Genomic DNA, 22,447 nt, shown 5'->3' with positions numbered 1-22,447 from the left:
GCTGCAGTTCAAAGAGTGGCGCGAAGAGTCGCAGGTGAGAGTTGGCGCGGCGGGCGGCGGGCGGCGGGCGGCGGGCGGCGGGCGGCGGGCGGCGGGTTGGGCCGGACTTCTGAGCACCGCCCCGCAGGGCCTCGGTGATCAGGGCGTCCGGGGCCCAGCCGCGCGGTGTGGACGCGCCGGGCTCGTTCGGCAGGCAACCTGGTTTTGCCGGACTCCGGCGAGATGCAGGGAGGTCCCTCCAGACTGGCAGCGTCCTTTACCGAGTGCTTACTGTGGGCTACGTGCTATGCTAAGCGCTGTAGATGCACGATTTCAGTTATTTCAAGCAATCTTATGAAGTAGGTGTTGTTATCATCCCTGTTTTACTAAACTGGAAAGCGAGGTTCAGGGAAGTTACATTGCCCATCCAAGGTCACACCTACAGTGTTTGTGAGCGTTTTTTCGAAGAGCAGTTCTTGTACACGACCCAGCAGTTGGACTTCCAGGTATACATGCGAGAGAATTGAAAACCTATCCCCACAAAAACCTGGGCATGAATGTTCATGGCAGTGCTGAACGGAGAAACAAATGGCAGCCTATCTATGCGGTGGAATGTTACTCAGCGGTAAAAAACCATGGAGTACTGACACACGCCACAACATAAACGAGCGCTGAGAAACATGCTAAGTGAAAGGAGGCAGTCACAAAGGACCACACGCTGTATGATTCTGTTTGTACTAAGTATCCAGAACAGGTAAATCCACAAAAAACAGAAATAGATCTGTGGTTATCAGGAGCTGGGGGAGGGAGAAGTGAACAACGACTGCTTAATGGCTATGGGATTTCTTTTTGGGGTGCTGAGAATATTCCGGAATTAGACAGTGATGCACAGGTTTGTGAATAGACTAAAAACTACTGAACTGTACACTTGAAAGAGAAGTTTATGGCATGTGAGTTACATCTCAATTTTTAAAGAAAGGAGGATTTAACATGTGCATTTCAAATGCAGAGATCAGTAAGGGGGTGGTGTTGAGTCTTGTTACTACTGCATTAACATTTTCCAGTAGTAATCTCCACTTTGTTTCTAGGTCACCTTGACCTGGAAGGGATTTGAGGAGTCCTGTTAGACTGCAGACAACTGAGTTCCAGAGTGCATGTGTTGGGACCATAGCCTGTTTTTCTGTTTCTATATTGTATGTATTTCCATAAAGTTTGGCCACAGAACATGTCTAATGGACTGAGTTCAGTGCCACAGTCTGTGTCTCATCTCTTTTCCTTTTAGGGAATTAATTTGACAGCACGCATTGATGGCTCTAAAGAGGTCATCGCTCTCACTAGATTCCAGTGAGAGCGACTCTGAAGAGTTGCCAACATTTGCCTTCCTGAAGAAGGAACCGTCTTCAACAAAGAGGAGGCAGTCTCAGAGGGAGGAGAAGATTGTTGTGGTTCACACCTCGGATTCTGAGGCCTCCTGTCCTCCATCACCAAGGTTGAAAGATGTACCACCTACCTCAGACACAGCTGAATCCGTCACACAAACAGAGCCAGTGAGGGTGCTAAGCAGTGGAAGTGAGGATGAGGTAGAATTAATTCCCCTGGCCGAGAGGCTTGCATGTAAGTTTTTGACCCGCAAGCCACTGAGCCCTGAGGACTCTAGCTCCCCAGTTAAAAGTGTATGGGATCATCAAAATAGTGAAGGAGCATCCTGTGACTGGAAAAAAGAACCCTTTCCAAAGGTCCCTGATATTCCCCTCCATGACACCTCAGAGAGATGTGCACCAAATAACAAGGACCCTGCGGGAGACAGTCCATGCCACCAGCTTCCAGCCTTCAAAGCTACCTGCCCTATCCAGAACAGCAGCTGGACAAATGCTGAGGTCCCCCCACTTCAGAAGAGAACCAAGCCTAGCCAGGAGGTCCAGAGGAGCAGCTCGCAGGGACGCCAGCCGCGGAGACGAGCAAGCCCGAGAGAACGCGCCCTGGGACAACAGGAGAGGACCAAGAAGGCAGCCGTGGCTAACAGGCTGAAAGCTCAGAGGCCCGAGGAATGCCTAAAGCACATGGTTGTGGTGCTGGATCCAGGTCCTCTTAGCATCTGTCTTCATCCTGTGCTGGGGTCCCCACTTTCTGGGCCAACCCCTGACCGCCCCTCTCCCATCATTTGTTGCAGTGCTTTTGCAGACGGAAGGGGGAGGCCAGCTCCTCGGGGCGCTGCAGTCCATGGAGTGCCGGTGTGTGATCGAGGCCCAGGCCGTGCCCTGCAGCATCACCTGGAGGAGAAGGACTGCGCCAGCCGAGGTAGTAGGTTTCATTCAGGCTGATGTCTCTCCTCCCCCTTCGAGCTCCCTGATAAATGTGTTTTCATTCTAAAGAATATTAGTCAGGGTCCCAGCAGGAAAACAGCTGGCACACTCAACTTAGGATAATTTGAGGAAGATGTTAGAAAGGAACAGTGTCCTAAAGCGTGGGCAGGTTACAGGGCAACTACAAGGGACGACATGGCTTCTCACGGTACCACCAGCTCAGGGTTTCTCCACCTCAGATACAGTCGGCATTTCAGATCGGATGATTCTCTGTTGTGAGGGCAGTCCTGTGTGGTGGAGAATGTCGAGCAGCCTCCCTGGCCTCTGCCCACTCAATGCCAGTGGCACCCTCCCTAGTCCTGACACTCCAGAATGTCTAGAAGTTGCCAAACGCCCTTGTGGGGAAAAATCGGCCCCGGTGGAGGACCACTGGCATGTTCATTACCATGCTTAGGCCTGGCGGGATGAGGGGAGGAAGTGGTTACCAGAATCCAGAAGGAGAAAGAAATGTAGAGAGGACCCCCTTGAGAGAATCCAGAAGGAGAAAGAAATGTAGAGAGGACCCCCTTGAGAGAAGCTTGACCTCCTATAGAGGAACATAGCAAACCCTAAGTGACCCATTTCGAGGGAGCTAGGGAAACGACCTGACTCCCCCCTCCCGCTTTCCTCCCTCCCTCCAGTCTCCTGTTGGGTTTCCCACCCACCATTCCCACTTGGCCATTTGCACCGGAGGACCTGGTGATGTGGTCTCCTGCAGAGAGCGGAGTGGGAAGAGGGAGAGTGGATCCACGGGGCAGAAAGAAGATACTCTACGTAGGATTCCTGGTTCTAACTGGGCATGGCGGGCTTATGCTTAAATCTCAGGCCCCACAGCTTTATGGCTATGACCCTGGGCAGATTATTTCGTCTCTTTGTGCCTCACGTGTACGATGACACTGTTGTATCCCTCTGGGTGCGCCATATCAGGGGACTGAGGTAGCCAAGCCCGGAGCACATAGTAGGCACACAGCAAATGTTCTTTCCTTGGCCCTGGGTTTCTGCAGCTCCTTTGGCTTCCATTCCTCTTATCTGCGAATCCAAAATACTCCCCCCCCTCATTTATAAGGTTCTCTAGATGAAACATTAAGATTTTTTTCCCCTCTCGGGACACCTGGCTGACTCAGTAGAGCATGAGACTCGTGATCTTGTGGTCATGAATTCAGGCCCCCTGTTGGGCATAGAGCCTGCTTAAAACAAAAATTTTCCCCCTTATTTGGATCTCATAATTTTTTCAGTAACTTAGGACAATTGGACGCTTTTTAATTTGGGGTATTAGTAAATCTTTATATTCGTGTTGCAGAGTTGCCTTTCAAGGTGCTCCCGCATTCTCCCACACGGAGGGACTTCTCACCCCGCATCACGGGCGGGGAGGCAGGTGGGAGAAGTTGAAAGCTGTGTGAAGGGTCCCAGCCGATTGGTGGCTAAACGGGAACTAGAGGCCCCGCTCCTCCCGCTACACTTGGTTGCATTATGGGTCTTGGCATTTGCTTATAGGGACCTAGTAAGAAGACCCTCCCCACGAGCCCTGCTCCCAGTCGCTCATACCGCTGCGGGCATGTGTCGCAGGAGGCTGCCCCATGGTGGTGGTGAAGAGAACGGGCCCTCCCAGGCGGCAGCTCCCCTTGTGGCTCTTGTCTTTGTCACACACAACCTGTGTGTCTCTAAGGGCCACTCAGCTCCTAGTCAGCCTCTGCCCTCAAAGGCCAAGTACTTTTTTGCACAAAACCCTCTGGAAGTTTCCTTTCCCCCGTTCCCCTATCCAGAGTGCACAGGAACATTGGCAGTTCTCAGCCCATTTCAGCTTCCTTTCTTCACTGCCTCTGAGATGTGGCACACCAAGGTTGGACAGTTGAGGACTGGGGAGGGACGGGATCATGGGTTATTGTTTTTTGCCACCAGGCTTCATTCCGGAAGAAAAAGAGTAATACAAAAATGGGCTGGGCTGATGCGGGTGCGTTCATTCACCCCGAAGGCCTGGGTCTCTCTCACAGGTGCTGAGCACCTGCTGACCCGCCTCCCTGTGCTGGGTTCCGGGTCCTTTGGCAGGATGGACAGGAAGACTGGGTGGAGGAACCGATGGTCCTGGTGCTGCTCCCGGCAGAAGCATTTGTGTCCATGGTCCGGAACTTCAAGCAGGTGGGCAGAGCAGGGTGGGCACCCAGGCATGGGACAGAGAGCCACCCCTAGGGACCGGATGTTAACGCAGCATCTGCCCTTCATGCAGGGAAGTGTGGGCGGCCCTGAGAAGGGGAAGGAAACACTGCGGAGCTTTGTGACCAACGCCACGGCGAGGGCAGCTGGGAAAGCTCTGTCCCTGGTTATTGTGGATCAGGAGAAATGCTTCAGGTTTGAAGCGGTCCTCGAGACTTAGCATGTAAAGGGGCAGCTCCACCAGGGGGACCCTACTCATCCCAGATCTGGGTCCCCCCCAACAAGTCCTTCTGCTGAGCTCAGCCTGGAGCTGCTGCTCTCTAATTTCCTCCCCTGTTCTAGTGCTCCAAACCCCTCAAGAAGAAGGAAGCAGGGAGTGGCAGATAGGGAACAGGCCAAGGAGAAGCAGCAGAGACGACCAGAGGCCAGCGCAGGGCGCGTGGTATCCAGAGTAGATGTGGAAGAGGTAAGAACTTTGGGGCTCCTACTCTCGTTGAACCTGATTTGCTCTAGATCAGGAGCAAAGGGCCCACTGGACACACCTCTTTGCCTTGGCACTGAGTAGGAGAGAAGGGGTAGAACAGGGAGCCAAGGGATTGGGGTGCAGGTTCAGCAGGCGTGAGGGAGGAGCCTCAGACAAGCTTCCCTCCGCCCCTCCAACCCTTCCTGCTCTTGCGGGGGTAGGCGCTGGTGGATCTGCAGCTGCACACACGAGCCCAGGCCCGACTGGTGCAGACCTGGAAAGAGCTGGCCGACTTCGCATGCGCATTTACCAAGGCTGTGGCTGAGGCGCCCTTCAAGTGAGTGCCATGAAAGGCTCGGGCCCCCTGCTGGGCCCCGCTGTGTCCTCTTCCCCTGAGCTCTGCCACCAGCCCGTTGTCTGTGAGGCTGGCGCTGGGCAGAGCCAACCTTGTGCTGGGGATGCTGGTGAGGAACCTTCAAGCCCAGTCCCTTTAAAACATGCCGCACCAGCTGCTCTGTAAGTTCGTGTCCTGCAGGCTGGTGCTGGGTCACCTGTGAGCCAGGTTACCGGGATCCATCCCCAGTCAGGTCACGATGTAAGTTCTTATAAAACAAACTTTCAGCCTACTGAGCTCTGGGAGTGTTCATGGTCAGAATTAGTAGGGGATCTCAGTCTAGTCCAAGTCTCTCATTTTCTACCCAAGGGACCAGAGGCCTGAAGACTGCCTTGTCTGAGCTCTTAGCAAGTTAAAAGTGGAACCAGACTCCCAGGTGGCCTGACACCCAGTTCCTAGTGGCTATCCCTGTGCACACTGCCTCTTGTCCATTAACCCAATGTCAACATGGGAAACAAGCTGGTACCTTTCTGGCACCTTCTCGCTCAATGAGAAGGACGAGATGTCATTTTTAAGGGAACCAGCAACTAGCATGGCTTGGGAACAAAGTGAGCTCCCAAAGTTCCCAGCGAAGGGGACAGGTGGAGTGACAAGTGACTCACAGCTCTTCAACTGCCGTTCACAGGAAGCTTCGAGACCAAACTAGTTTCTCCTTCTGCCTGGAGAGTGACTGGTCTGGAGGGGCAAAGGTGGACCGCACGGGCAGAGGACTCATGCTGGTGTGGAGGAGACAGATTCAGCAGCTGAACCGAGTCAGCCTGGAAATGGCCAGTGCCATTGTGGATGCCTATCCCTCCCCTCAGCTTCTGGTCCAGGTAGGCTGCTCCAGTGGTCACCCCCAGCGCCCTGTGGCTTTAGTGGACTCCCCAGGCAGTTTCCGTGGAGGGCACCAGTAGTCAGCAGTGCAGGCCTGTCGAAATCTGAACAGTGACTCAAGGACAGAGGACAGGCTCTCATCCCACCCCACCCCCAAGCTCACTGCCCCCTTATTGATGAACAGGGGTGACTCTGGGTGGTACAGTACTGAGAGGTAATTTGCCACTTTCAGGCTTATAGGCGGTGTCTCTCGGAGCAAGAACGTCAGAATTTGCTCGCAGACATACAGGTACGCCGTGGGGAAGGCGTGACTGCCACCTCCCGCCGGGTTGGACCAGAGCTATCCAGGCGTGTCTACCTTCAGATGACCGCTCTGCAGCCAGATCTCTCTTTAGATGGTGCAGACTGAGGCCAGCCCTGGGGAAGGTGGAGATTTCCACCTCACCCAGCTCGGAAGAGGACCATGGGAAGAGGCTGGAAGCACAAGCCTGGGTCGGCTCACAAGAGACTCCTTCCCGAGTGTCAGAATCTGCAGTCTCCCTGACACCTTGGCACAGGCAGCTGAGATCTTGCATTCACCTTCACAAGCACGGACTGTCCCTCTCCCAGCGAAATTCCGCTGCTGTGCACAAATCCCCCTACCCCAGCAGCCCTCAAAACACAAAGGAACAAAGACAGACCACTCAGACACGTATTTAATAACTGTAGAAATCCACAAGAACCTCAGCTTCAAATCTTGAGATCATGAGGGAACTTCCCTCAGTGGGCTGGCTGGAGGGGGCAGGTGTGCCCTGCCGCCCTCTCACCCAGCCCCCCTGCTTGGGGGTCTGATCCCTGGGTTGACTCCCCATCCTCTTCATCTCATCTCACATACTATGTATTTTGTTTCAATAAAGCATTTGTACCAATGGCTCTGGAGCTTGGAGGAAGACTAAGGAATGTGTAGTGATTTCTGAGTAAGGTGTGGGTCCCTGCAGCAGAGATGTCTGGGGACGGGGGGAGAAAGGAACAAGTCACTCTTCCAGTCTGAGGACAGTCAGGAGTGGCTGTCCCATCCAGATGAGCCACAAAGGCTGAAAGCTGGGCCCCACCCTCTGTCTCTGCATCATGACCGGTTCTCGCCCTCCTGAGGGGGAGACAAGCAGCCTACAGTTGGGAGTTTCAGTGAATGAGCACCATGACGACCACACCTTATCCCTTCCTCTGGCTTCTGTGCAAGGAGGCCACAGAGCAAGAAGAGGCTGCATCTGGCAGGCAGGAGAACAGACAGCCCTCCTCCTCTCTGCACTAGCTGTTTGTAAACGGGCCACTTTCCAACTCCATGGTGCTACTTGTTTCCCTTCGTTGTGGAGGTGGTTATAGGTCGAGACCCAAACAACGCTAAACCTCCAGCCCTATGAAACTTGAGTCTGCAGGCTGCCTCTGACTTTGTCACAACGATTACCGACAGCTGTCACAGACAGAATGGCTTCGTGACGGTCCACCTCCTTGTTTACTGGCAACCAGGGAGTTAATGCTCTAACAGAGCCAAGGAGCCTGGACCGTTTTGTGAAAGCCACAGGAGTGGGGGCAGGACACTGTAGGAGCTGCCCCAGACCCTCCTGGCTGGGAGAATCCTATTTGTGGGACACAAAGCTGCCTACCGTCCCGAGAGTCTGCACTCCAGCCGAGAGATGCTCGGTTCCAGGGTGAGTTCTCCTCTCTCCAGACGTTGTTAAGCAAGCAAAGTGATGGAAAGAGAGGATACTGGAGTGGGAGTCTAGTTCTGCCTCCAACTAGCTGGGAGACCGAAGGCAAGTCATGGAAGGCCTCAGTTTCCCTGTCTGCGCGTGTTACTATTGGAATGGATGGTCCTGAAGTCCCTTTCACAGCCTGAGATTTTGTATGGTCATTAAAATGTCTGAGGTCCTTAAGAAAATAGGTATACCCTCCCCCACCCCCCAATTTAGGCTAGATTTGCTGAGTATGGTGTTCCCTTCGTCCCCAATATCACACTGCCTCCTGATCTGCCCTGGCTATGCAGGGAGGAATGAAAGGGTTTGTGACATACAAAAGTATAAATGTAGTGACAGCTGACCTGATCGTTTAGTAGAAACGAGCCTTGCCTTTACACAGCTTTGTGCAACAACTAGAAAAGGCCGTTTTTTTCCTCTGCCCACCCCAAGCCTATTCCTTTAGGCATGCAGGTAAACTGTCCCCACCTCCCACTTCTCCTCATTCCACCAGGGAACCCTGACTAAGGAACAAAGAAGTCCTACAGAGAGGAGATCTCAAGTACCAATCGGCAGCCATTGGATGATGGCAGGTAGGTCTGACGCTAAAAAGAGGTTTGTGTCCAGCAGAACCCAATTCCATAGGAATCCAAGCTCCAAGGCTGGGAGGCAGCAGGTGTTGAGGACAAGCTCACTGCTGAGACTCGGTCTGCAGCACCCACTGCAGGATGTCGTGGCCACGCAGCCCCCGGAGCGCATTGTCGTAGATGGTGTTCACGCTGGCACAGAGGGGCTGCCGCCGCAGCTCGGTCACCCGACAGGCCACCAGCCCGCCGGCTGCACACAGCAGCAGCAGCAGCAGCAGCTTCAGCACGGCCCAGGACCTGCCATGTCTCCGGGGAGGTGGCTTGCGGGGCCGAGAGCCAGACTTGGATTCTGCAGGAACAGAGGCACCGCAGATAGAAAGTCCCATCAGTCTGAGGAGACGCGCACTCTACCCAGCGACGCTCGTCTCCCCGCGTGGACCCGCTCCCCCCTCTTCTGCAATGAAGGTCTCATACACTCTGCTGACATGGAGACTGAGGCAGAAGTCCTCCCCCAGTGGCTCTCCAGGGAGCTTGCTTGGAATGAGAACTCATTCCAGGTGCCTCACACAGCTCACGACCCTCGGGGTCAGGGGACGGGCTTTTCAGGCAGCACTGAGCACGGGTAGCGTGCTGCCCATCTGGGGAAACAGGCTGGAGATCTGTTATTGCTGCTCGTGTCCTTATTCTAGAAGAGGAGGCACATAAAAAGAAAGCCCAGGGGCACCAGGGTGGCACACATCGGTTAAGTGGCCGACTCTTGGTTTCTGCTCAGGTCACGATCTGGGGGTCATGGGATCGAGCCTCGCATCGGGCTACGCCCTCAGCACGGAGTCTGCTTGAGTCTCTCTCCCTCTGCCCCTGCCGCTTGTGGGCATGCTTGCTCACTCATTCTCTCAAATAATCTTAAAAACAACCCGGGAAGGTGAGCTAGCACCCTGTCAACGGTGACTGCTGCTAGGTGTGGGGGATTACAGGTGATTGCCATTTTCTGAGACATATATGGAACTTTTTTAGTTCTCTGGGATGAACATATATATATTACATTTCTAATTTTTTTTTAATGGTTTTGAGATTGTTTTAAACCAAACTTTAAAAATCTTGACGGAGTGCCCACATGCCAAGAACTGCATGATCCTGTCACATAGATTTTCTCACCTAAGGCTGCCCTATAAGGAGGTCCGATCCTCGTTTTACACAAGGAAACAAAAAAGTGACTAGGCAACTTGCTCAAGGGCGAGCAGCAGTGCCCCAGGCCTCAGCCCACCCAACAGGGCTCCTTCCACCCTCAGCTGCCTCTCCATTGGGGGCCCCCGCTGACCCAGAGGGTATGTGACCCCCCGCTGCACACAGAGCCGTATCACCTCACCAACTCAACTGGACACATTCAGGCAAAACGCTACCATGTTTTTTATACCACATGGCTCCCTGAACACAGCCAAAGGATTCCGCTGGTGTTCAAGGAGAAAGAGAGCGAGCGCTCTGCTCCAGCCTAGAGAGAAGCAGAGACAGTGCCAGCCTCCCCGGGACGGTACCGGCACTCAAGATGCCACACACACGTCACAGAGGACGTGAGGGGCTTTGAAGGGCACTGTCCTCAACTTGTGGCGATTCTACCATCTAACCCTGACAGGAAGGGCAGCTCCCTGTTTGGGGAAGGCTCTCAGCCACCTCTGACCAAACACCCTGGGGCAACACAGCAGCAGAGCACCTGCTCCCCAAGACAGCCCCCCATGCCCAGCCACCAAACCCCCCAAGCTTCCCCCGGGCCTCAGAGTCTGCTCGATCTGACCACGGGGGCTGCCTTGCACGCTCACTCCTCTGCCCCCACTGCACCCCAGCAGGAGCCCTGTGACTGCGAACACGTACTCGGGGCCTGATTCGTCTCCTTCTTGGGCTTCTTCTCCTGCTCCCGCTTGGCTGCTTTGAGGGCGTCGTACTCCTTCCTCCGGCGCTCCTTCTCTTCCGCCTTCTCCCGCTTCCGCAGCTCCCGCTCCTGAGCCTCCTTAGCCCGCTGTTTGGCCTCCCGCTTCTTCTCGGCCTCTACCAGAAAATGCACCCCGAAATGACTACTTGCCCACAAACCTGCAAGAGTGCTTTCCCGAGGAACTAAAAGCTGGGGTTCAGCCTCCCTTCCCTTCGGCCGCAGGTCATGTAAGCTATATTAAGGGGAAAAAGCAGTCTCTCTGCTCTTGGGGAAGCCGCTCTCAGGGTTTACTGAATGGATTAAAGGGGTCCGAGCCCCATGCAGCAGAGAGATTAGGGTGACGTAACAAGGGGCATAGGTGACGAGCTGAGGGGTTCAGAAAGCACACGAGTGACAGCCTTCTACAACTCAGCTGTCAGGAGAAGAGACACCGGGGGTGTGGGTTCTATGGGATTCCTATCCTCCCAAGCCTCAGAAAGGAACGTGGCATGGGAAGGACAAGGAAGAAGAGAAAGTGAGTGCTCAAGGTCACCGCGAGAGAAGATGGAAGTGTTTTGCTGAGAAAGCAAGACTAACAATTTGTCAGAGGGTAAACTCCAGACCTCACCTCAGGAGTCTGTGGCGCCTTCTGATTTACTTCACGGTTCAAGTGCATTCACATCCAGTACCCAACTCAGAAATCACCGGCTTCTAAAAATGCACTTCCCAATGAGTTATTTGGAAGCAGGAAGCACATTTTTCCAAAGCCAGAATGCCACAAATTAGGGAGTTAAAAGTCCCTTAACAGCTTAAAAGCCTATCTGCCCATAATGTGGCTGAAGAGCAGTATGCTAAGTACTGGAGCTTTCCACTGGTTTTCCACGTACAAACAAGCTCCAAGTTCCAGCTGGGCACTGAGAACGCCAAGGGCACTTACACCCAGCCTGGAGAGAGCACATGGCGGCAGGAAGTCAAGCAGCTGTGGCCCGAGGAAACATGGCATCATGGGACCATATATGTAAAAGGGCCGGGTGTCACTCGGGCTCCATCTCAGGCTTCGCCTAGAACCAGGACTACACCCGTCCCTCCCCAACCCCAGGAGTCCTCCAGCAACAAGCGCCCGCTGCGCACCAAGCCTTATTCGAGGTGCTCAGGATATTGTGGGGAGGACAAGTCAGGTTCCAGCGCCTAAAGCTTCCTAGAGACGGAGACAAGTGAACAAACCGTACATGACGTGTGCCAGAGAGAGAGTAACAGAGATTGTGAGGGAGAGACAGGCGTGATGGAGGCCCAAGTCTGGGTGCTTCTGAGGGGGTTACAGCAAAGCTAAGGGAACCTGTGAGCAGACCCGAGGAAGCACACAAACCCAGCTGTGTAAGGAGCTGAGGGAAGAGCAACCCGGCCCAGCCCCTGAAGTGAGCACAGCCTCGGTGTGCTCCAGCAACAGCAGGGGCTCGTGCGGCTGGGGCTACCAGCACTCTGTTCCCAGGGTGTGGGGCGGAGCGGGAGAAGCAAGCAGGCTGGGGCCACGTCGAGCCTTGTTGGCCCCGGGATGATGTCTGAATGTCATCCTAAGTTCCAGCAGAAGCCATTAGAATGCTGTAAGCAAAGAGCAGCATGATTGACTTCTGTTTTAGAAAGATCGCTGTGGCTGCCGGGCAGAGGGGGCACGAGTGTGCCAAAAGGCCACGGAGCTGGGAGGTGCCAGGACTGGCTACAGCAGGGGGGCTGAGTCCTGGGGCAGCCTGGCGGGGAGGGAGCATCACTCCAGGACTTGCTAACAGACTGGATATTGGAGTAACTGAACAAAGGAATCCTGGCCATCTTTCCAGTTTCAGGCTTGAGCAGGTGCAGGAATGGGGACTGCCTACTAGATGGGAGCTCTGGGGAGGGCATGAAGGAGACTGTCTTGACATTATTTAACCTCTGATGCCTCTTAACCCTCCTGGCAGGCTGGAGGGCTCTGGAGCTCAGTGGGCGAGCCAGGCCTGGAGACAGACCCATCGGACAGAGAGGACATCGTCCACTGTCACACGGTCCCCTGCTGCTCTACCGCCGCTTCCACAAGGGACCCCAGCCCCCGCCACAAGGGAGTCAGCAGCTACAGAAGGACAGGAAGACAGCTGAAGGGGGGATGGCACGTACCTCGTTCTACTTCCAGCCGCCGCTGCCTCTCTCGCTCCTGATCAGCCTGGACGGCCTTCATGTGCTGTAACACCTGCAGGAGGGAGAAGTGAGAGGCAGGAGGGAGACAGGTGAAGTGCTGGGAGCCAGGGAAGCCACGGAGCACACGTCCGCTCCAGAGGCTCCAAGGGGCCCCCTGCTCTTTTCAGGCCGGCACAGCCCCGGGCAACACAGAGCAAAGGAAGGCAATCCCGTCCCTGTCTCCCGACTTACACCGCCAGCCTTAGTTGCAGACGGGTCATTCGAGCCCAGGCCACTAAAGCTGTGAGCGGATGCCAACTGGAGCGTATCAAGGGTCCTGCTCTATAGTTACTGTCACACACGTGGTCTCCCGTCAGCCTCCAGCAGCTCTGCTGCCAAGCCTTCCCACCCTGGCTTCCCTTATGCAAGCTCCCCGCCTCCCTATCTAGAGAGGCGTCTTCCCTCTCCTGGTCTCAACACTAGGGTCTTGAGGGTGGAGACTGCTGTCCCCTCTGCCGGCTAGACACTCAATACTATGTTTGATGAATGATTGCCTGGCTCCCCATTTCAAGAGGCAAAAAACCAAGGCGGGTGGGGGGGCGGCGGGTAGGGATGATCTGTCCACGTTACATGGCTTCAAAGTAGCACAGCTTAGAGTACAGGTCTTCTGAGCTCCTGGGCCAGAGCCTGTCCCACTCATGTCAGCACACAGAGCAAGGAAGCCTCTAGGAAGAAGGGAAGCACCACGCAGCCCACCTAGCAGACAAAGCCCTAGTGCCCAGTCCTCGTCCACTCAATCACTGGTGGCCTCTGACTCCGACGGCCCCAGAAATTCTCATTACAGCCACAGGTAGGAGAAGAGGTAAAAGACTTTATTTTTTAGGTTTGTTTGTATCTTTAGAAGCTAGTATCCCTTGGATGTAGAGGACAGAGTGCAAGCTTAGAGCCCAGCGCAATCCTGACTCTACCACTTCCTAACTGTGTGACCTTAGCAAGTGACTTCCCCTCTTGGGCTTCCTGCAAGAGCCTTCTTTGAAGCCACGAGGAACCCTGTCCCAGGCCTTGAACCTGCTGCAACCTCTCGGAAGGGAGTCAAGCTCACTAAACAATGGCCACTCAACAAGGAGTGCAGATCTGTCGAAGGTCAAGCCTGATGGCAGGAGGCAACCCAAGTTCAAAGTCACCGTCTCACTCTGAACTCCAAATACTAAATAAACATCAACCATTCTGGTGGTTTTAAGGGGTATAAGGGTGGCTAAATAAAGAGCAGAGAGGTTTGAGAGACGTCTCTTTTCACCCGGGCTCCCATACATCAGGAGTTCTATGACAGCTCAGAAATGGGGGCGACACCTCTAGTGTGGACCATGAGCCCTGAAGGGCAGACACCATCGTCTGTGCCAGTCCACGGCATACAGTAAGCACTTGATAAATACCATCCAGCTAACAAATTATTTTTAAAAGGTGCTGTACTCTGCTCCAAGCTTATCACTTACTGCAGCTGCCCCATGCACCCACACAAGGTCAGAGCTGGGGAAGTCTAAGCTAACTCCTGGGGACAAGTGACCTCATTCTGGCTGGCCCAAGCCACTCTGCTATGACGCCTAATGGTGTGCCACACACCAGAGTCCGTGCTGGGCTGTGGTGCCAGGGAGCACGGCTTCAGAGACCATACCCACAAGGCAGTAGCGGGCTCGCTCTGGAAGCTGTATGCTAACACCAAACATCTTGGTGCTCAATAAAAATGATCTTTGAGGGGAGCCTGGGTGGCTCACAGGCATCTGCCTTCAGCTCGGGTCATGATCCCAGGGTCCTGGGATCGAGCCCCACATCAGGCTCCCTGCTCAGCAGGAAGCCTGCTTCTCCCTCTCCCATTCCCCCTGCTTGTGCTCCCTCTCTCGCTATGTCTCTGTCAAATACATAAATAAATAAATAAATAAACGATCTTTGAGGAATATCGGCACTTTCATACAGTTTAACGTCTTATTAGTTGAATGAACATGCAGATAAATGAAATGGGTGCGCATAGGGAGTGTTTCGTATGCCAGGGGAGCGGAAGGGAGCTGTGTCTCCCAGGGTGATGAGGATCAGGAGGGGAGGCATAAAGCACGAGGGACACAGGAGGAATGGTCGGTCACAGCACCTGCCGTCCTTCAGAACAGACAGCACTCCTAAGCACCGGGGCTGCACTGATCACTTGTACTGTTCTCCGCCAAGGGCTACTGGGCCACACTGACCTTGTACCCGATCTCCTGTGACAATGGGTGGGACACAAGATGAGACTTTCTAAGAAGCCCTGAACTAACGGTAAGAAAAGAAAGGCCGTTATTCCTGGGGTTCACCTAGAGACCCACCGTGCCCCCATTCCACTTCCCTTAATTCTAGTATTTAAAGTTGAAGTGTTTTGAGTCCTTTCTGTTCCTCACGCCTCCTAGACAAGGCCAAGTAAGCCATCTGGCGCTCAGCTGTTCTAAAGCTGGAGGGGAAAAGTGACCGTGGCTGGCATTGACAGAGATGCAGTGCAAGGCGTGGGGCGCCTGGGGGACTCAATTGGTTAAGTGTCTGACTCTTGATTTCGGCTCAGGTAGCAATCTCATGGTTATGAGACTGAGCTCCGCATCGGACTCCGCACTAAGAGTGGAGCCTGTTTGGGATTCTCTCCCTCGGTCTCTGCCCCTTCCCTCTCACACGCAGTCTCTTTCTAAAAATAAAAATTCTTTCAAAAAAAAAAAGTGCGAGGCATCTTCAGGCCTGTTGGTGATGCCTGCCTTCCATGCTGCCTTTAGTTCCTCCTACATCAGACAACTTGACTGAAATCAAATGTCAGATCTGCCCAGGATATGTCTGCTTACAGGTATAAGCTTACGAATATTAACAACACTTTTATTATCAAAATTCCTGCAATACCTGTGACTCAGATAATCTTCTTGCCCAATTAAAGAACTGTCAGTGGTGTGATGTTGGATTAGGCAAGTTCCTGGTTTCTTTAAGATTTTATTTATCAGAGAGAGCGCAGGAGCTAGCACACAAGCAGGGGGTGTGGCAGAAGCAGAGGGAGAAGCAGGCTCCCCACTGAGCAGGGAGCCCAATGTGGAACTTGATCCCAGGACCCTCTGACCATGACCTGAGCCAAAGGCAGATGCTTAACCGACTGAACCACCCAGGCGCCCTGAGGTGCCGGTTTCTTAAGAATGGAAGTTTTGCAACAGAGAAGCCAGTATTTTTCTACTTGTAAAGGCAACACAAAGTTCCCTCTACCTGACGGGCCACTAGCAGCCCTATTTCACTGAGACCTCAGTGCTGGAAACCTCGAACAGCTACAGGTGCCCCAGGAGGGGAAGAAACAAGAGGAGGCAGCAGCGAGTCCCAGGGGACCGAGTGGGGGAGGCCCCGGGGAGCTCCCTGCTTACCTTGTTGGCACACTGCTTGCACTGCTTCTCGTCCAGGCAATCCCCTGCCACTTTGGCCAGGGCAGGATCCAGAGGGTTATCCTTCAGGTCCAGCCACTTCAGGCTCTGAAGAGACAGGACAGAGAGGCTGCTCAAGCCCGGGTTCACTCAGAGCCCCTCAAGCTAAAGGAGCCGGAAGCAAGCCTCTGACTTCCAAGGCGGCAGCACCAAGGTGGGGTCCCTGCGGGCCACGCGCACAGCTGTGCCCCGCCCGTCCCCAGGCCCTCTGCCTCACCTGGCACCAAACACTGGTTCGTGAACTGTTACCTTGAGCTGAGCAAAGCTGACCGGCAGGGTCACCAGCCTGTTGTTGAGGAGATCCAGGTGCTGGAGGTTGACCAGACGGCCGAAGTCAGTCGGCAGCTGCTGCAGTTTATTCTTGCTCAGGTCCAGCTTCACCAGGTGTGTGAGGCCGCAGAAATCCGCCTAGGACCCAGACACGGAACACCTCAGCCCTGGCCCACTCCTCCGAGGGAGATGCCAGAGCCCTGGAGGCGGAGGCAGCTGCGTGGAAAGCCTGACCCCCACCTGCCCCTAGCTCTTCTGCCTGCAAGGAGATGCAGCTGACGCCCAGCACTTCTGCAGGGGAAGCAGTGAGCTGCTTCCATCCAAGGACTTGGCACGAAGTCGGCACAAAATAAGTGTGTGTTCCCTCACGCTCCGTGCACCCTCCAACCCAACCTCCACATTGCTCCTGGAGGGACTAGGGGCCTCTCTGGCCCCCCCACGGCACCCTGTGCTCGCCTTCCACAGGGTTAGTCAAAGCGCAGCGGGACCATCCAGTTCCCCAAAACAATGGAGTGCCCTCAAGCACTTGGGGTTATTCTCTGTTCTTTGCAGCACCTAGCACAGCACCTATCTGCAGTACTGCTCCCACCTTGGCGCAGAGGCACTGCTCACGCTCTCGGGGGATCTGTAACTGCCAGCGGATCGGCACTGCCAAGGAAGGCACAAATAGCTGAACTTGCTCGGACTGAAAAGTGCACGGCGGGGAGGGGGCGCCGGGGGACTGCGGACAACGAGCACGGCGGCGGCAGGGACTGGCCACCATACTTTCACTAGACATGAAATGCTGCCTAGAAGCAGTGGGATTTTGGATGCTTTCTCAGTGAGAAACGGTTCTTGCTGAGCTGCGGGAAGATGCTAGAGATAATGAGCGAGGCCCAAGGGGAATACTGACAGGGGAACAGAATAATGACCCAAGGAAGAAACTGCCAACTTCTGAGACCTGATCCCCGAGCGGAGCCCAGCGGAGCCGAGCAGGGAGTGAAACGGCCAGAGTGATTGCTGGCAACAAACTTGGTCCTGACACTGACGGCACGCTGCTCTGGAGCACAGACGGCCATTACCCAGGAGCGGCTAAAGGACTGAACCACTCTGGGGCTTACGCAGATAAAGGACCGTGTACTGAAGACATCGCAAAGCATATGATGGAGAAGGAGAACTAGGAGTTGTGCAAGAAAAATCGAAAGGATCCGACCACAGGCTGGATGTGTCAAACAAAAAAGTATCTCAAGTAATTCAAGAGTTGGGAGAATAATAATACAGTAGTCCCCAAAAGCCACATCTTTTTTCCTGTTCCTCATCAAAAGATACACACGGAGGCTCTTCATAAGCAGCTTTCTCCCTAGAAATCAGAGAAACTTACAGAATGGCCTCTCCTCTCCTCTCCACAATAGGGAGGGTAAACTATTTTTCAAAGGAATAATATAAGGGAGGAAAAAAGATGACCCCACTAAGTGATTCAGCCAGCATTGTGTTGACTTTAGTTTTTCACGGCCTGACCTTCCCACTCTTCTAAAGAATGAAGCCTCTACCGTATTTCCCTTCCTGCTGAGACAAACCACCCCACCCCACCCCCAGCACACTCCCCTTCAGTCACAGCTCGGCTGCAGGCCTGTCCTGAAATTACGACTCTTAAGACATACCACCCTCAAACAAGAAGCATCACAGCTCTACAAGGATGTGTGCCCGCCTGCCAGTCTTACCGGGAGACTAGTCAGTTTATTGCAGGACAGGTCCAGCACTGTGGCCTTCGGGAGGGCAGCCTAGGAAAAGGAACAAGAACACAATGTCAAACCAACACATGGAATGGTTCAGTGACATGAAGCCTTCTCCAGAGAAAATTCCCACAATTAGGAAGGCCTTTAAAAATTAGCACTCAAATATAATGGATAGTAATAATATAACAGCTGCATGTGTCAACATTTACTACCTAACAAGGATCTTACACTCCAATCTTAATCCTCACAAGCCTGTAAAATGGGAACTATTACCACCATTTTATTAATGAGGAAATCTATGGGCTTAAAGGTTAACCAGCTTGCCAAGGGCAGGGACGTGGCTCTTAAGCAATGGAACTGGAATATGGACTGGAAACCTGTTCTAACCTCCACACTACAGAGCCACATGCCAAAGGCAACCGTAATTCATTACAGGCAGGAAATCGTAGGTCACCCTAAGTGACCCTAGTGTGCCGGTGCCGGAAGGAAACCTGATGTGAAAAGCAGGGATTGTGATCCAACTCCACTTTGGCAACAAACTAGTTTGATCTTCCTGGGACCTCAGGTCTCAGTTTCCTGGCTGGGAGTGTGAGAGTAGAGGGGTGGTGGGGTGGGCAGCAGCAACTGGATTCCAGCCAGTTGAAGCTGTGTTAGGAAGAGCCCTTGCCAACCAAGCAGTGACACTACACATTCTTCAAGGAAGGATGTCTCAGGGCGGAGCCAGCCAGCTGGGATTGCCCTCTTCCTAGAAATGCAAAGTTCCGGGCCACACCCAGGTCTACCCAGAGGCCTACTTCTCTAGAGGAGTCATTCATTCATTTATTCATTCATTCTCCGAACAGTCAGCAACCACTCCGTGGACGCCTACTTTGAGTCAAACACGGAGCTGAGCGCTGTGAAAGCTCCAGAGATGGGAGGGGAGATTCACCCCTGACCCGTAAACAGCCCAGGACCGAAAGGGCAGCGCCTTCTCATCTTCTGGAACTGCGCCAAAGTGACACGTGTACATCCCAGGAAGAAAACTGGGGACAGAGGTGGACTCCCCGGGAACTAAGTCCCACTCCTTCCACCTAGTTTTAAGATCTGGCAAGTGAGGCGTTGGAAAGGAGGCGGCCCGCACAAAGGCCAGCGCCGTCTCGGACGACACCTGGGCCTGGCGGGGCTGTACTGACCAGCTCCTTGACGGGGACCTCGTTCAGGTCGCTGAGGCTCAGGTCCAGCTCGTTGCCGTCCAGCTTGTCGCGGAGGTTCCCGCCCTTGCTACCGGCCTTGGTCATGGTGACGCCGGCCGAGCGGTCCCGGCTCCGGGGGCTCCAACGGGCAGGAGACGGGCTGAGAAGCTGCTCGTCGGTTCAGTGGACTCGCACCCAACCGGCAAGGCCCGCGTCCTCCGGCACCGCAGGTGCGAGACGCCGTCGTCCGCCCGACCGCCCGCTGCACTCTGAGCCCCGCGCCCCACTCCCACCCGTGCCGCCGCGACGACGACCACTTCCGTGTCCACGTCACCTTCCGCGGCCACTGAGACGGGCGGGGCCAGAGCAGCCAGGGCGTGTGCGGGAACGCCATCTGGCGCCTAGGAGGGCGCATTGCAGTGGCCGCCGTCTCTGGAAGGGTGGAGTTCAAAGCTAGGAGTTCCGTTGCCCCGCCGAGGCGCGGTTTTTTCCCCGATGGCCCAGTGTGCGCTACCGACGCTGGCAGCGCCAAGCGGCGAAAAGGCACGGGACTGGGTGCCAGAAGACCCGGGTTGCATCCAAAATTGACTTCATCAGATCACCCCCATTCCCCTGGATTAGAAGCCAAAACTGCAAGTCTTTCAAAATTGCTCCTTGCCCTCTTTACTTAATTCCCAAAAGATCATCGTCCGGAAATGTCAGCCTCTTAATCTCTCTGAACTCCTCTTCCCTGCCCCAGCCTCTTGTCCAGGCCGCCATCACCTCGTGCCTGGATTACTCTGAGTCTCTCTCCCTGCCACCCACCTCTACCCAACAGCCCAGATGATTGTTCTAAAAATATAACCAAGTCTTTGCTCTGCTTAAAACCCTTCAAACCTCTGGCTACCTCTAGAATATGGACTACTCTCCTTTCTAGACTGGTCCCTGCCTGCTTCTGCAGTCTCCTCACAATCCCCAGCCCCTCCCTGCCTGGGACGCTGCGTAGACTTCCATTAGGCGGCCTCTGATGTAGGAAGCAAAGGCAAAAGAAAAATTATTAAATGTCCTTACTACTTACAGCCCACTGCTAAGTCCTTAAAAGAGACAGAGTGACATTCCTCTCCGAACTCAGCTGCCTCCATGTTAATACCTTGTTAAGGGCAAAGCAAGCCTGACCACCCCCCCAGCCCTCCACCCTGGCCCCAGGATCCTGTAAGACTACTTCAATATATAAAAATTCCTTTGGAAACTTCCTTTATCTCTACCCCTCTAAGATACACATTGGCAATCATCCCCCAAGCATGGCCCACTGATATACATCTGAAGGGTCTCGTGACTAAGGTTTTATTAGACAGTAATAAATGACATTTTCCCAATAATAGCTAGCCCCCTCAAGGTCCTGGAAACCTGCTTCCAAAATTCCTTTGAGACTTAGGCTATCCTTAACCCCCTCCCAACTTGAAAGTAAATGATGGGCAACTCCTCATGACTCCAGGGCAGCTCTTTCTGCCCACGGGTCCTGTCCTCACGCTTTAATAAAATCATCTTTTTGCACCAAAGATGTCTCAAGAATTCTTTCTTGGCCACTGGCTTCAAACCCTAAGGTCTTTCTTGCATTCACCTCCACACCTTTCTCTTCTCCTGGAATGGCCTTGCTTCCCCATGCACCTCTGCTTAGCTAATTTTTAGTCCTTCAAGAAACCTCCCCTGACCACCATGAACTCCAGAGCTAGTTAAGGGTCCCTCCTTGGGAATCTGATAATGTCGCATGTACTACCTTACTGTCAGAGGTGATAGGGCATGGTGCCTAAGGCAGGACCTCTGGTTTACCAGAAAGCTTAGGCGATTACTATGCGTATTTATGGATAGATGAGAAATGTGCATAATAATGGTGCCTAGCTGGTAGAGTCTGGGTAGGACTGAATGAGCAAAACACCATGAGCTTACTGTAGTGACTGGCATTTAGTAAGTACCTGATAAATATTAGCCGTAATTCATAACTTGCCTTGTGTTATACTTGTCTTTATGTGTCTGTCCTCAACTCTGGACTGTGAGGGAGAGATTTTGTCTTTGTATCCCCAGTGTCTGAGTGTCTGAGACATGGTGGTTCTCGTTCAAAGGCCTGCTGAATGAAAGAATGAATGAATGAACAAGTGAAGCACTTTACCCACTTCGCACCTCAGTTTGCTCATCTTTGAAATGGGCACATCAAAGCTTATCTCAGAGGGCAACTGTGAAGACCAAGTGAAGTCGGTGGCGGGACCTATTCATTTCACAAATCCCTGTGCACACCCCTCCTACCCACAACAAGGCACAAGGCACAGTGCTGGGTTTCTGGGAACCAGACAAGGCAATTGAATAATTATACATTAGTACTTGGCAATCTCCAAAGCCCTTGAGCACCCATTATCTCATTGTGATAAAGTACAAAAAGAGACTATACAGTGATTTTTATGGTTCTCTCTCTCTCTCTTTTTTTTTTTTTTAGAGAGAGAGCATGCACTCATGTGAGTGGGTTGTGGGAGAGAATCTGGCGGGGGCGGGGGGCGGGAGGGAGGGGTGCTCTATTCAGGACCCTGAGATCATGACTGACATGAGCCAAAATCAAGAGTCCGACGCTTAACCCCTTAACCGACTGAACTTGCCAGGCGCCCCTGTAGCCCCCTCCCTTTTTTTTTAAGGAAGAAACTCAGGGAGAAGTAACTTGTCCTTAGTGACATAGGGGCAGACCCAAACCTTTTGATTCCAAGTCCTGTTTCTTTTCACTACACCCTGTCATCTCTGCCCCCAAGGACCCTACAGTCAAAACAAGTAATTATTATATAAAGTAAAAAGGATAATGGCCCTAACACATACAGACAAAACCCATGCAATGTACAGGGCTGTGTGGGTATGTGTTTGAGAGCGCTAACATCGAACTTACACATTTAAGAGCATTCTGTCCAGGGCTATGACTTACATATGTTATTTATTTTTTATTTTTTAAAGATTTCCTTTATTTATTTGACAGAGAGAGAGACACAGTGGGAGAGGGAATACAAACTGGGGGAGTGGGAGAGGGAGAAGCAGGCTTCCCGCCGAGCAGGGAGCTCCACGCAGGGCTCGATCCCAGGATCTTGGGATCACCATCACAGCCAAAGGCAGACGCTTAATGACTGAGCCACCCGGGCACCCCTATATGTGTTATTATTATTATTTTTTTAACTCACAACAACCTTATAAGGCAGACATTATTTCGGTTTTTCAAAGAAAGTAATCAAGGCTCAGAGAGGTCAACTATTTAGCTATTCAAAGACAGTCACAATAAATAGATGAATGTATTCCACAGAATGTGGGTCATACCCCGCTGTGGTGG

The 22,447-nt window shown here is 53.3% G+C and overlaps 2 protein-coding genes across 3 annotated transcripts; one reads left to right on the top strand and one right to left on the bottom strand.

Moving 5' to 3' along the window:
- Window positions 1–3: 3 nt before the first annotated feature.
- Window positions 4–7,078, top strand: EME1 (essential meiotic structure-specific endonuclease 1). Of its 2 annotated transcripts, XM_080825719.1 has the most exons (9): window positions 4–34; window positions 1,262–2,061; window positions 2,150–2,277; window positions 4,368–4,457; window positions 4,546–4,667; window positions 4,815–4,938; window positions 5,157–5,272; window positions 5,955–6,144; window positions 6,378–7,078. In XM_080825719.1, the coding sequence occupies exons 2-9, from the start codon at window positions 1,287–1,289 to the stop codon at window positions 6,552–6,554; spliced, it is 1,722 nt and encodes a 573-aa protein (XP_080681845.1). In that variant the 5' UTR covers window positions 4–34; window positions 1,262–1,286; the 3' UTR covers window positions 6,555–7,078. The 2 variants fall into 2 exon arrangements, with proteins under 2 accessions (XP_080681845.1, XP_080681844.1); XM_080825718.1 differs by lacking the exons at window positions 4–34; window positions 4,546–4,667 and adding an exon at window positions 723–1,172 and having other exon boundaries at window positions 1,262–2,277; window positions 4,313–4,457.
- Window positions 6,825–19,445, bottom strand: LRRC59 (leucine rich repeat containing 59). The gene is made up of 7 exons (XM_080825720.1): window positions 19,114–19,445; window positions 17,927–17,986; window positions 16,206–16,364; window positions 15,900–16,004; window positions 12,493–12,565; window positions 10,311–10,484; window positions 6,825–8,793 (listed from the first exon to the last, which is right to left on the bottom strand). The coding sequence occupies exons 1-7, from the start codon at window positions 19,216–19,218 to the stop codon at window positions 8,549–8,551; spliced, it is 921 nt and encodes a 306-aa protein (XP_080681846.1). The 5' UTR covers window positions 19,219–19,445; the 3' UTR covers window positions 6,825–8,548.
- Between the last annotated feature and the right edge of the window lie 3,002 nt (window positions 19,446–22,447).

Source organism: Martes martes (genome assembly GCF_963455335.1).
Source record: "Martes martes genome assembly, chromosome: 16".
Lineage (NCBI taxonomy): Eukaryota > Metazoa > Chordata > Mammalia > Carnivora > Mustelidae > Martes > Martes martes.
The sequence above is the reverse complement of the archived record's forward strand: the minus strand, read 5'-3'. Positions and strand labels throughout refer to the sequence as shown.